The sequence below is a fragment of the Mirounga angustirostris genome, unplaced genomic scaffold (genome assembly GCF_029215605.1).
Source record: "Mirounga angustirostris isolate CCGP_5_RB_7025 unplaced genomic scaffold, mMirAng1.0.hap1 SCAF_5, whole genome shotgun sequence".
Classification (NCBI taxonomy): domain Eukaryota; kingdom Metazoa; phylum Chordata; class Mammalia; order Carnivora; family Phocidae; genus Mirounga; species Mirounga angustirostris.
The window spans coordinates 156596420-156610649 of NW_026991713.1; the positions used below are offsets into that span (position 1 = coordinate 156596420).

Here is a 14230-nt window from a genome sequence, read left to right on the forward strand (position 1 = left end):
GTGGACCTTTCCAAGAAGAGATTTTATATTTCATTCCCATAGCTGGTTGTCAGAAAACCCTGCTTTCCTCTGTTGAAGGAGTTAGGTCCTTCTGATGTTGGTGTATGCCTTCTAATATTTTCACAGCTTCAGGAAGCATGTCCTCTGGTTCCCTGTCTTCATCTTCATTTAAAGCTGCTGCCACTGAAAGGTTTGTGGAGCAAGAATTGGCAGTCTCTTTAGTTTGGGTGTACTCGATCCAAGTTGGATGAGTATGGCTAATGCTTTCTTTCTTTGTCATCTGACTCCCATACCCATACTTGGAGGTCTGTATAGGCTCTGTTTAGAGGTCTGCAGCTTCTCATTCAGCTGGTCACTTCTCAGCACTGTGACTGGAATTTTCCCCTGTTACTCCATAGGCTGTAGTTAGCTGTGGCTTCTCAGACGTCTCTCTCCCGCCTTCCTGTCCATCACTGTCGCTGACACACCAAGGACTCTGGCATTTCTCTTTTATTCTTTCTTAGAATTTCCATCTCTCTGCATGTTGTATACTTCTTCCATTAAAGCACTTACCATGTTAATGACAGTTTTTTTTAAATTCCTGGTCTGATAATCCTCACGTCTTTGTCATATCAAAGTCTAATTCGGATGCTTTTTCACTCTCTTCAAACTGTGTTCTTTGCCCTTCGGTATGCCTTGTAATTTTTTGTCAACAGATGGATATGAGGGGCACCTGGGTGGCTCATTTAGGTGTCCAACTCTTGATTTCAGCTCAGGTCGTGATCTTGGGGTCCTGAGATTGAGCTCCCCGTCGGGCTCCATGCTTAGCAGGGAGTCTGCTTGGGATTCTCTCTCTTCCTCTTCCTCTGCCCTTCCCGCTCGTGTTCTTTCTTTCTCTCTCTCTCAAATAAAATTACATAAACAAACAAATAAATAAAATCTTAAAAAAAAAAGGTGGATATGAGGTATTGGGTAAACAGAACCGCAGTAAATAGGCCTTTAGTGAGGTAGAGGTAAGGTGCGTAGTCCTATGACTAGGTCTCAGTCACTTGATAAGCTTGTACCCTTGGCCTATAAACTCCCATCAGTGCTTCTCAGTTTTTTGCCCTGCTTAGATGGGACAGGATGCCTAGAGGGGACTAGAGTTAGGTATTTCCCTTCCCCTAGGTAAGTTAGGCTCTGGTAAAATAGTTTCTCATGAAGGAATGCCTGATTAGGAATGGAATGCACAGGCACATTTCAAAATGGCTCTTTTTTCCTTCTCCCTCCTCGAAGTATGAGGGGACTTTTCTCTGATAGTCACTGTGAAGAACTGGCAGGGCTCCTGAAGGTAAAACTCACAAAAGCTTGGGGATTCCTCAATGACTTGATCCCCTAGAGTTTTTAACCCTCAGACTTGTCTACCCTGGGCCTTGACAATTCATCAGTTATAGTGCAGGTTTTCCTACCCCAGTTCTGGTTCCCTTGGAAGTTTCTGCTCGTGGTTTCTGTTTCATTAAATTCTCTGTGCCTGCCTGTCCGTCTCTCCAATTGTGGGGGCAGTGGTTTGCTCTGTGACCTCATGTCTCTAATAGATCTAAGAAGAATGGGTGATTTTTCAGTTTATCTTTTTACTTCTTGTTAGGATGGAGTGGTGACTCCTGAGCTCCTTACACGCCAGACCAGAAACTAGAAGCCAAACCTTATTTTTATATTGATGAATGTATTTCCAAATTTATATATCTTGCTGGTTATTTCAGTGGAGATGCGCATGGAAGAGAATAGAGGAATAGGGCTACCATCCCAACCAGTAGGTCTGTTTATGGCTTTAAAGCTTACTTTATGGACTTTTGGTGACTGTTTATTTTTGTTTAGTTGAGTTTGGCTGTAGGAAGAGGCAAGTTGTACCATTACTTACTTTATTATCCTCTCGGACAGCCTGAATTTCAAAGTATCAGCGAATAGCAAATAGTACCTCTCTCCAGAGAATACCAGTACATTCTTGTTGTTTAATGATGAAGCAGCTGGATAACTGTTCTAGTCACAGTTGGGCACCTCAAGTAACTGTCCACTACTATGTTTCAGAGTATGGTGTCCAGTGGAATAACATCCTGTCACCAGTGAATCCAGATGATGACCTTAGTTTTGCTCATATTATGGGAATGCTTTTATTTGATGCTTTCTTATTTGGCCTTATGACCTGGTATATAGATGCTGTCTTTCCAGGGAAGCATGGTGTGCCCAAGCCATGGTATTTCTTTGTGCAGGTAAGTTCTAATGATTCTATTATTGAGAGAAGCCCCAGTTCTTTTGTATTTAGTTTGTCAAACAGTGAACATTATTACCATGAACACCTTCCCTGTGGTGCTCCTATCTTCTGATACTAATACAGTTTTTATTCTTTCTGAACTAAAGCCATTACAAGTTAACTTTGTGCCATATATAATAGAATCAAATGGCTTTCTACAGAAAAAAAAAAAAATCTCCGTCTGAATGAATATGTGGTGGGGTCCTTAGATCCTAGTGAGAAGGAGATGAATTGTGTCTCATATCTGGTTTATCACCATCTGCTTTTTTCCACTATTAGCCCAAATTACTTAGAATCAAAGCCATAGCAAAGTGGAGAGCATCTCTATCTTAGTCTGTTTTCAGTCCCCTTCTTTATTGTTCTATGGTTCAAAGCAAGTGGTTCCCAAACTCTTATCTCAGAAATCCTTTATACTCCTAAGAATTATTGAGCACCCCAAAGAGCTGTGGTTAATATGGGTTTTATCTATCAATATTAACCATATTTGGATATTAAAACAGAAATCTTGAAGATATTTATCAACTTGTTTAAATATATCACTAATAAACCCATTGCATGTTGAAGTCAACATTTTGGTGACAATAGCTTTTTTTCAGAATTTAAAAATACTAGAAGAGTGGCCTGTTTTATATTTCTTTCAAATATCTTTTCTATTTACTTAATAAAAGATGACTAGATTCTCATTGGAGAGTGTATATCTGGCTCTGCATTTAATCTTTTGCATGATGTGTTTTTGCTTAAAATATATGGAGAAAATACAGCCTCATACAGATATGCAGTTGAAAAATGGAGGAGTATTTCAGTAGCCTTTTAAGCAAATTTGGGTATTCTTTGGTACTTCACCAAAACTCAACTAATGATAATTTTCCTGCGGTTAGTTGAAGTTTGGAATCTGAAAACACATTTAACAAACATTTCTTATTCTGTTTCATAATAATATTCATTGGTGTATCCTGTGATTTGAATAGATCTTTAACCATGCATAAATGGTTAACATCATATTTTGGTTATTTGAAAAATATTAGTTCACTGATACATACCTTCCAAGTGATGACACATTTCATCATACATTATCAAAGCATCACATTTATTAATATCAACATGATGTTATCATGATAGTTTTTAAAAATTGTGAATTTGTCACACAGTAGTGGATATCAGTTTTTCAAAATTCTAATTTTCACTTGAAAGTTCCAGTTTTATCATTAGCAGCAAATATTGTCAGTTCATTTCTTTGAAATAATAATACCTCTTCATTAATTTTCAAGAAAATGTCTGCTAGATGTCCAGGTCTAAGGAAACATAATTCTTATGTCTGTCATTCTTTCCAAAAAAAGTGGTAATCCATGAAACAAGTGGCTAGTTCACAACTCAAACAGTGACACAAGTAATTTTTCTCAGAGCTTCCGTTATATTTTCATCTGCTATAGAGATGCTTTATTTGTATTTTCCATTTTATCACACAGAATATTTTTAAAAATCATATTCAAGGAATGAGACTTAACAAATTATTTTTACTTTTTCATAAAAGACACAAGTGAAATAGATTTATGTACTTACTTATTTTATTTATTTTTTTACTGTGTCTGGTGGTGAAGAAGATGGTGACCGCTTATTACAGTTTTATGCTACTAATTTGATTTATGTTAAAGCACCAGGCATTTTATTCAGCATTGATTTTACACCACCAATGAAAATATCAATGCGGTAGAAAGACGAATAATGTATTTTTAAAAGTATTTTTATGAAAAAGAATTTTGAACTCAGACTCATTGAAAATGTGTTAGGAATCTCCAGGGATCTAGCTGTATATTGCATGACCAAATAAAGACACTTGACAGTTAGATTTTAAATAACAGGTTTTGTGCTTATTGTGTAGAAGTTCACATTCTAGGCAGTTTGCGTCCAAATTTTGTTTCAATTTATGTGCTTCAACCCATCTCGAAACCAAAGTGAAATGAGCCAAAGTGTTAAGAGCATGATGTCTATGGTTTTGGTCTTTTCTTAGAAATCCTACTGGTTTGGTAAAGCTTTAAGCATTAAGAAGAAAGAAGATAATCAAATTATTGATATAACTAGAAGTGATTATTTTGAAGATGAGCCTGTTGATTTGGTGGCTGGTATCAGTATTCAACATCTGTACAAGGTACTGTGGTTTTTTTTTAAGATTTTATAATTGAACATAATTAAAACATAAAAAAATTTTAAAAAATTAAAAATAAAGATTTTATTTATTTATTTGAGAGAAAGAAAGAGAGAGAGAGAGCAAGAGACAACACGAGCGGGGAGGAGAGGGAGAAGCAGACTCTCGGAGGGGAGGGAGAGCCTGTTGTGGGGCTCGATCCCAGGACCCTGGGATCATGACCTGAGCCGAAGGCAGACGCTTAACAGACTGAGCCACTCAGGCACCCCATGTACAAGGTACTGTTTTATAAGTCTCTTTTTCCCAGTGCAGCTGAAAGTTAATTTATAGTGTATAGTAAATGTTTTCACTGGCCATGGCCCTAACCCCCACCATAAGATGTTAATAAAAGTTGTATTCAGCACATTAATTATTTAACAAAATGAAAATGAAAGATGTGCAAATAAAATAAAAATCCATTTGTTTCTTTCTCATTTCTTCAGAATGGAATCCAGTTTTGTATTATGATAATGGTGTCTTTTACATCCCTCCCACTATAAGAGCTAATGTCTAGCTGGAACTGTGATGATTTGATGTGTAAATATTAATTTATGTTTACAGTTGTGGTTTTACTTGTTCTACCAGTTATGTGTTAAGACTATTTGGCTGAATTCTTCTTTGTCCAAACTTTTGGTGAGGAGGTGTTCCTGGGTATATTAGTTTATTTGGATCAATTAAGTGCCCCTATGTAGGCCTTTTAAAGTAATTACTGATAGAGGGGCACCTAGGTGACTCAGTTGGTTAAGCATCTGCCTTTGGCTCCGGTCATGATCCCAGGTTCTTGGGATCAAGACCCCCATCAGGCTCCCTGCTCAGCAGGGAGTCCGCTTCTCCCTCTCCCACTGCCCCTCCCTCTGCTCTTGTTCTCTCTGTGTGTGTCTCTCTCAAATAAATAAATTTTTAAAATCTTAAAAAAAAAAAAAAGTGGACTATTGATGTCTCCTACTGTTATTATTGTATTGCTGCCTACTTCTTCTTTCAGATATGTTGATATTTGCTTTATATATTTAGGTGGCTTGATGTTGGGCACACATATACTTATAATTGCAATATCTCTGGTTGAATTGATCCTTCTATGTGTATATAATCACCCTCTTTGTTTTTTGTGACTGTTTTTGACTTAAAGTCTATTTTATCTGGTAGAAGTATAGCCACCTCTTCTTTCTTTTGGTTACCATTTGTATGGTATATATTTTTCTATCCCTTCACTTTCAGCCCATGTGTGTCCTTAAATATATGTGAATCTCTTATAGATGGCATTTAGTTGGGTCTTTTTTTTTTTTTAATCCATTCAGTCATTCCAGGTCTTTTGATTGGTGAGTTCAGTCCATTTACATTTAAAGTAACTATTGATAAGTCAGGTTTTACTACTGCCACTTTGTTGTTTTCTGACTGTTTTATGGTTCCCTTGTCCTCTCTTCTTTTGCTGTCTGCTTTTTTTTTGGTTTGATGATTTTTTTCGTAGTGATATGCTTTGTTTTTTTCTCTTTTCTTTTATGTGCCTATTTTAAGTTTTTCTTTGTTGTTACCATGAAGCTGCATTGAACCTTATAATTACGACATCTATTTGAAGCTGATAACACCTTAACCTTTATTGTATCCAACAGTTCTACACTTTTATTCCTTCCCCACACTTTGTTATTAATGTCAGTGTTTACTTCTTTCTGTGTTGTGTATCCACTAACAAATTTTGCAATTATAGTTACTCTTAATCATTTTGTGTTTTTCACTTTTATACTGTTTAAAAGTGATTATGTACCGCTGTTACAGTATTATTATATTCTGTGTTTGTCTGTATATTTACCTTTACCAATGATATTTGCATTTTCCTATGCTTTCTTGTTGCTTTTTAACATTGATTCATCCCAACGTGAAGAATTTCCTTTATCGCCTCTTGTAAGGAAAGCCTAGTGGTGGTGAACTTGCTCAGCTTTTGTTTAACAGAGAAAGTCTTTACCTCTCCTTTATTTTTGAAGGACAGATTTGCTAAGTAGAGTATTGTTGGTTTGTAGTTTTTTCCTTGAGTACTTTGAATATATATCATCCTATTGTCTCCTGGCCTGCAGGATTTCTTATCAGAAATCCACTGATAGTCTTATGTGCGTTCTCTTGTATATGAGAACTTAGTTTTTTTTGGAGCTTTGAAAATTCTCTTTGTCTTTGACTTTTGACAATGAAATTTTTTTTTTTTTTGATGTCTGATCTTACTTATTTGTCACTCTTAGAAAATCTCATTTTTGACTGGACTCAGACTTAGAGGTAGAAGCTCTCAGAGAGGACAGCCTCTGTCTCTTGGCAATCTGTTCCTGGCGTTTTTCTTTGGCCTCCTTCATTCTCTTGGCCAAAAGTTTAGCATATTCTGCAGCCTCTTCCTTAATTTTCTCAGTGCGCTGCTTCTTCAAAACAATACTCCGATGCTTGTGCTGCAGGACACGTGGAGTAACAAGATGCTGAATCTTAGGCACTTTGGTTCTAGGTTTCTTACCTTCTTTGTTTAGGGGCTTTCTCACAACATACTGGCAGACATCATCTTCTTTAGAAATTGAAAAGTTTGCGGATTCTGCTGGCTCTTTTGGGCCCCAGGCGAAGAGGCACAGTAGTATCAGTGAGTCCAGGAATATCCTTCTCCGCTTTTTTTACAATGACCAAGTTGAGAACACTGAGATTGACATCCACAGTGCAACCCCGAACAGATTTGCACTTTCTCTCTCCAGTCCTCCTTGGTCTATAGCAGGAACGCCCCTTACTCAGCAGCAGGCAGACACAGCCATGGGTCAAGACACCCTGCTTCCTGAGGAAGCCTTGTTTGTCATCGCCACCACTGATTCGGACCACATAACCCTTCCATTCTTCACCCAGAGTATTAGCAGCAACAGCAGCAGCCCCTCCAGCAATCCTGTGGGATTGCAGAGGCCAGGCAGCCCTCCAGAGCATCAGCAGCAACTTCTGGGGCCATACGCTTCTTATAAAAGGTACGAAGTTTACGTTCATTGTCCACTTCAGTGAGTTTCTGGCAGCCAGTATCTGGGAAGGAGATGTTCAGCTCACCACAGTTCTGAGGTGCCATGAAAAAGAGCTGACAATGTCATTTTAATGTGTCTTTATGTAGACTTCTTTGGTTGCACCTATTTGGGCATTTTTAAGCTTTATGAATCCAGATGTTCATTTCTATCCCCAGAGCTGGGAAATTTTCAGCCAATTTTCTTCAAATAAACTTTCTAGCCCCTTCTCTATCTCTTCTACTTCCATGACTCTGTTAAGGAATATGTCGTTTCTTTTCATGGTGTCTTATATGTCCCATAGTATTTCTTCATTATTTTTCATTTGCTTTTTGCTTCTCTGACTGGATAATTTCAAATGACCTGTATTTGAGTTTACTAAGTCTTTCTTCAGCTTGATTGAGTCTGCTGTTGAAGCTTTCTGTTGATTTTTTTTTTTTTCAATTCAGTCATTGTATTCTTCAGCTGTAGGATTTTTGTTTTTTCTTGGCTTCTCTCTTTGCTGAACTTCTCATTTGTTGATGTATTGTTTTTGTTTAGTTGTATATCTGGGTTCTCCTGTAGTCCACTAAGCTTCTTTCTTTTGTATGATTATTTTTGAATTTTTTGTCAGGCAATTCATAATCTCTATTTCTTTAAGCTTGGCTACTGGGGCTTTATTAGTGGTGTCATGTTTTCTTGATCTTTCATGGTCCCTGTAACTTTGCCTTGGTATCTGCACATTTAAGAAGAAGTTATCTCGATTCTTTACAGACTGCCTTTGGCAAGAAAAGACATTTGCCAGTCAGCCTAGCCTGGGATTCTGGGTGGGCCAGTTTGTGGGGCCCATAGGCAGATGTGGCTTACTGTTGGGGCTCATGGGGTGTACCGTTGTATGAGAACTGCAGGGTCTGTGGTCAGGCAAGGCCCATTGCTGGTGGTCTGCAGCCTAGTGGGACTGTAGTCTAGTGGGGTTGGCTGGCGGGGCTTTCTGGCCACGGAGGGCTGCCTGGCCTCTGCAATCTCATAGGATTGCTGGAAGGGGCTCTGTTGTTTGACAGGATTGGCTGGGGGGCCTCTGTTTGCAGGAGGATCTACCAGTGAGACTTTGTGGCTAGGCAGGGCTCTCCAATGGGAACCGTGGAACTACCAGTGAGATCCAGCAGTGCCACCACCTGAGAGCCTTTACCCCTTCTCTTTGGTCCCAGCTCTTGCCTGGTGGCCTAGCTGTGTCAGTTCCCCTGGCATTCCATGTGAGGCAAGATAGAAGTGGGAAAGACAGAAACCTGGGGAAGTTGGACGTCTACCTCTTTCTCCCTTTCTGCCACTGGAGAAATTGTGGGCTGAAGGGATCCTTCTTGATGCTGTTCTGTGTTGACTTGGAGGAGAGGCAATGTGGGCAGAGTGAAACTGCTTCTTTTTCCCTCAGTTTCTGTGCTCCACCAGGGTGCTGGAACCTTACCTCTGAGCTCCAGAAATCTCACAGTGCCATTCTTGTCCATGGGTAGTTGCTAAATCTGTTTATGTGTGGTGGGGGGAGGAGAGCGGAGGACCTTTTATTCTACTGTCTTGCTGACATCATTCTGGTAATGCCTCTCCTTATCTCTGATAATTTTCCTTGTTCTGAAGTCTGTTTTGTCTAAAATTAATATAGCTACTCCAGATTTTTTATTAGTGCACCATAATATATCTTTCTCCATTCCTTTAATTTTAATCTTTCTATGTCTTTGTATTTTAAGTGGATTTCTTGTGGGTAATATATAGTTGCATCTTTCAAAAAAATCTACCTTGTCAAGTCTCTTAATTGGTGTATTTAGTCCATTATCGTGTAAAGTGATTATTAATATAGTTGAATAAATGTCTACAGTATTACAACTGTCTTACATTTGTTGCATTTGTTCTTTGTTGCTTGTTTTGTCTGTCCCTCCTTTTTTGCCCATTTAGAGTAGTCTAGTCTAATTTTATCTATATTGCTCAATAAGTAAGGTTTTTGACACTCCCACCCCCTGATGCTTTCAAAATCTTTGTTTTTAAAGAGTTTTATTACTTAGTCTTTGGTAGTTTAAATATGATATGTCCAGGTCTGGGTTTTTTAACATTAGTCCTGCTTAGTGTTCTCTGAGTTTCCTAGATCTGTAATTTGATGTCTATCATTAGTTCAGAAAATTCTCAGTCATATTGCTTCAGATATTTCTGCTCCTTTCTCTCTTCTTTTAACAATCCATGTATGCTTGCTACCCTTGTGTATTTTTCCCACAGTTTTTGGATATTCTGTTCTGGTTATTTTCATTCTTTTTTTTTCTTTTTATTTCAGTTTGAAATGTTTCTATTAGTGTATCTTCAAGCTTACTGATTCTTTCCAGTTCGCTGATGAGCTCATTAAAGGTATTTTTCATTTCTGTTATAATATTTTTGATTTCTGACATTTCCTTTTGATTCTCTGTTAGGGTTTTCATCTCTCTGCTTAAATTACACATTTGTTCTTCATTTTGTCTGAGACCTTAGCATATTAAACATAGTTATTTTATATTACCAGTCTGGTAGTTTCAAAATTTCTGCCATATATATATCTGGCTGTTTCCTACATTCCATTCAGACTGTGTTTTCCCTTGCCTTTTAATTTTTAAAAAAAAACAGACATCATGTATTGGTTAATAGAACTGATGTAATTATTCTTTAAGTATGAGCTTTCATTTTTGTCTGGTTAGGAATTAGTCTGTGTTTACTGTTTACTTAAGTTTTATAGTTGTTAGAGGCTTTAGTTTCCTCTAGTGTCCTTGTTTACTCTTGCCCTCTCTTGTCTTTGCGTTTTCCTAGAGACCTCTTAAATAGTTTGAGCCTTGTGGTTCTATCTTCTCTAATCCCATTATTATATATGAGCCCTACTGATGAGCTGGTGAGGTGAAAAGTGGTGAGGACGAAAAGTGTTCTGTAATCCTCAGACTACGTCTCAGTCTTTTATTAGTATGCCTGTGCCCCTGGGCTCTGACCTTCCCCAGAGCTCATCAGTTCTCATGCACCTCCTTAGTTGAGACAGGAAGGTTAGAGGGATGGAGTTGGGTATTTCACTTTCCCACATGTCTGCCGAGGCTCTGATAAAGGAGCTTCCCTTGAGGACAGGCCATTGTTGCTGAGAAGAGACAGTTGGACATATTGAAAAGTTGTTTATTTTGCCCTGAGGTATTTCAAAATTGCTACTTCCCCCATGTCCCCTTCCTGGAAGCCCAAGGATGTTTTCCTCTAATCTTCACCATGAAAACCCGGTGAGCCTCTTGGAAGGTAAACTCATAAAAGTCTGCAGACTTCCTAAAACTTGTTTTCCAGGAGTTTTTTACTTTCACACTAGCCCACATTCAGCCATCAGGAATTTGTCAGTCACTATTTAAGTGGTCTTACGAGTTACTGGCTCCAGTGGCTTCTGCTCCCTGTGAGATGTGATTTGCCAGCATCCCAATTTTTGAGGCATTCGTTTCTCCTGTGACCTCAGCTCCAATAGATCTAAGAATTACTGCTTTCAGTTTATTCAGCATTTTGTCAGAGAATGAGACTTAGAACTTCTAAGAACTTTTTAAAAGAATTTATTTTTTATTTATTTATTTATTTATTTATTTATTTATTTATTTATTTATTTATTTATTTGAGATTGAGAGAGAGAGAGCATGAGAGGGGCAGGGGCAGAGGGAGAGGGAGAAGCAAACTCGCAAACTCCCTGCTGAGCATGGAGCCCTAAGCAGGACTTGATCCCAGGACCCTGAGATCATGACCTGAGCTGAAGTCAGATGCTTAACCGACTGAACCACCCACTCGCCTCTAACTTCCAAGATCTTTTCATGTTGGAGAAGACTGTATTTTTATTAGCTCCTTGAGCATGCTAAATTTCAGTTTGTAGCTTAAAAACTTTATGACTTCAGAGAAGAGTTAAGATGATGGAGGGGAGGAGTAGGGGACCCTAAATTCATCAGGTTCCTGGAATTCAGCTAGATAATTATCAAATCATTTTGAACACCTGTGAAATCAATCAGAGATCTGAGAAAAGAAATGCTGCAATTCTACAAATAGAAAAGTGACCACTTTTTGGAAGGTAGGAGATTCAGAGACTTTAATCAGGGAAGATATATCGGAGGATACTGTGAGGGGAGGGAGCCACTTTAAGGAGGCTACCAAAAGTATTACAAGCAGCAAAATGCAAAAGCAGAACTTTTAGAAGTCTGCTACAGTAGGGGTTGTCCCTGGCTCAGAGGTGCTCAGGTGGCGAAGTGGGGCATAATCCCACATGGGACAATGTGGGCTGAGGCTGCCTGGGGTCCAAGAATTACAGGAGGTGCCTTAGTGCAGCAGAGTTCCCAGGCAAAGGAACAGGGAAGCCAGCTGAAAACAGCCAGTCTAGGAGCCAGCTTTCTGCTCAGTGTTGCCATAAACTGTGAACTGCTACACTGTTGCATGACCACTGTCTGGACAGGGGCCCAGCAAAGGGAGAAGCATGGAAAGATACCCCTCTCTCCCCACCTCCCCTGGGAGGAACAGCACTGGTCCACGCCACAGGAGTCTGTAAAATTTGGCGACTTGAAACTTAGTCATGTGCCTGAGATAAAAATGATCAGTCACGGGCTGAGTGAACACAGAGTTTGGATGCAAACCAGGGAGACAAAAGTGATTGATTGTTTTTCTGTGAGGGCTCACTGAAGAGTGGCAGCATGAACTTTCAACTCTGGGCCTAGAGAGCAGGGTGCCACCATTTTCCTCTCCCCATTGGTGCTTAGAGCCTTCAGGGAACAAACCAGTAACACATAATCGAATCTGGAGCTGCTTACGCTGAGCTCGGCCTCCTGGCAAGGGAGATACAATTCTATCAGGGCAAGGGCACTTGATAATCAGCACAACAGACCCCTCCCCCAGGAGACCAGCAGGAACAGCCATCTAGCACACAAGTTTACTGATCACAGAGAACTGCAAAACTTAAGCTCTTGGGGAAAACAGTATATAGCATTCATGGTTTTTTAAATTATTCTTTAGTCTTTCAGTTTTTTTTTTCATCTATTTTCTTATTTTTTCAATTATTTTTTATTTTTTATTTTTATATGTGCTATATACAAGTTCTAATATATATATATGTGTAGATATTTTCTTTGGTTTCTGTTCATTGTATTTTATTTTTGCATATATGTAAGCTTTTCTTTCTCTCCTATTTTGGGATCTAGTTTCTCTTAACAAGCAGAACAAAATATACCCAGGATCAAGTATTTTGTTCTGTTTTGTTTCTGGTTTGATTTTTTTCCTTATTTTGTCTTCTTTGTGTTTTCTTCTGGTTTGTTTTATTTTTTTCTGTTGTTGTTGTTGGTATTGTTGTCTTTTCTCCCTCTTTCTTCTTCTTTTTTTTTTTAAAAGATTTTATTTATTTATTTGAGAGAGAGAGTGAGAGAGAGAAAGAGCACAAGAGTGGGGAGCAGGAGAGGGAGAAGCAGACTCCCCGCCGAGCAGGGAGCCTGATGCGGGACTCGATCCCGGGACTCCAGGATCATGACCTGAGCCGAAGGCAGTCGCTTAACCAACTGAGCCACCCAGGTGCCCTCTTCTTCTTTTTTAGACATAATGACCAGATGGAGAAACTCACCACAAAAGAAAGAACAGGAGGTGGTACTGCCAGGAATTTAATCAATATGGATATAAGATGTCTGAACTAGAATTTGAAACAATGATTATAAACATACTAGCTGGGCTTGAAAAAAGCATAGAAGACAATAGAGAATCCCTTCCTATAGAAATAGAAGAACTAGGGGTGCCTGGGTGGCTCAGTCGTTAAGCGTCGGCCTTTGGCTCAGGTCATGATCCCAGGGTCCTTGGGATGGAGCCCCACATCAGGCTCCCTGCTCGGCGGGAGGCCTGCTTCTCCCTCTCCCACTCCCCCTGCTTGTGTTCCCTCTCTCACTGTGTCTCTGTCAAATAAATAAATAAAATCTTAAAAAAAAAAAAAAAGAAATAGAAGAACTAAAAATCAATCAGGACAAAATTTAAAATGCCATTACTGAGATGCAGTAAAAAATGGAAGCTCTAACAGCAAGGACAAGTGAGGCAGAAGAGAGACTCAGTGATTTGGAGACAAAAACGTGGAAAATAAAGATGCTGAGAAGAAGAGAGAAAGACAAATACTGGGTCACGAAGGAAGACTTTGAGAAATCAGTGATTCCATAAAGCAAATAATATCTGGATAATAGGGGTCTTTCCTAGAAGATAGAGAGGGCAGGGGCAGAAGGTTTTTGTTTTTTTTTTTTTTTTCTTATGTTAATCCCCATACATTACAACATTAATTTTAGATGAAGTGTTCCATGATTCATTGTTTGTGCACAACACCCAGTGCTCCATGCAGAATGTGCCCTCCTCAATACCCACCACCAGGCTAACCCATCCTCCCACCCCCCTCCCCTCTAGAACCCTGTTTGTTTTTCAGAGTCCATCATCTCTCATAGTTCGTCTACCCCTCTGATTTCCCCCGCTTCATTCTTCCCCTCCCGCTACCTTCTTCTTCTTCTTTTTTTTTTTTTCTTAACATATATTGCATTATTTGTTTCAGAGGTACAGATCTGAGATTCAACAGTCTTGCACAATTCACAGCACTTACCAGAGCACATACCCTCCCCAGTGTCTATCACCCAGTCCCCCCATCCCTCCCACCCCACCCCCCACTCCAACAACACTCAGTTTGTTTCCTGCGATTAAGAATTCCTCATATCAGTGAGATCATATGATACATGTCTTTCTCTTTTTTACTTATTTCGCTCAACATAATACCCTCCAGTTCCATCCACG

General features: G+C 39.1%; 1 protein-coding gene and 1 pseudogene across 1 annotated transcript in view; one reads left to right on the forward strand and one right to left on the reverse strand.

Annotated features, from left to right (window-relative positions):
- Positions 1–14230, forward strand: part of LOC123840983 (phospholipid-transporting ATPase ABCA3-like) — a 172070-nt gene that overhangs the window by 49550 nt on the left and 108290 nt on the right. The window contains exons 9-10 of the mRNA XM_064590316.1: positions 2044–2225; positions 4275–4412. Of these exons, the coding sequence (XP_064446386.1) occupies positions 2044–2225; positions 4275–4412 (320 nt within the window). The remainder of the gene's footprint in view (positions 1–2043; positions 2226–4274; positions 4413–14230) is intronic.
- On the reverse strand, positions 6628–7515 carry LOC135364622 (small ribosomal subunit protein eS6-like; annotated as a pseudogene).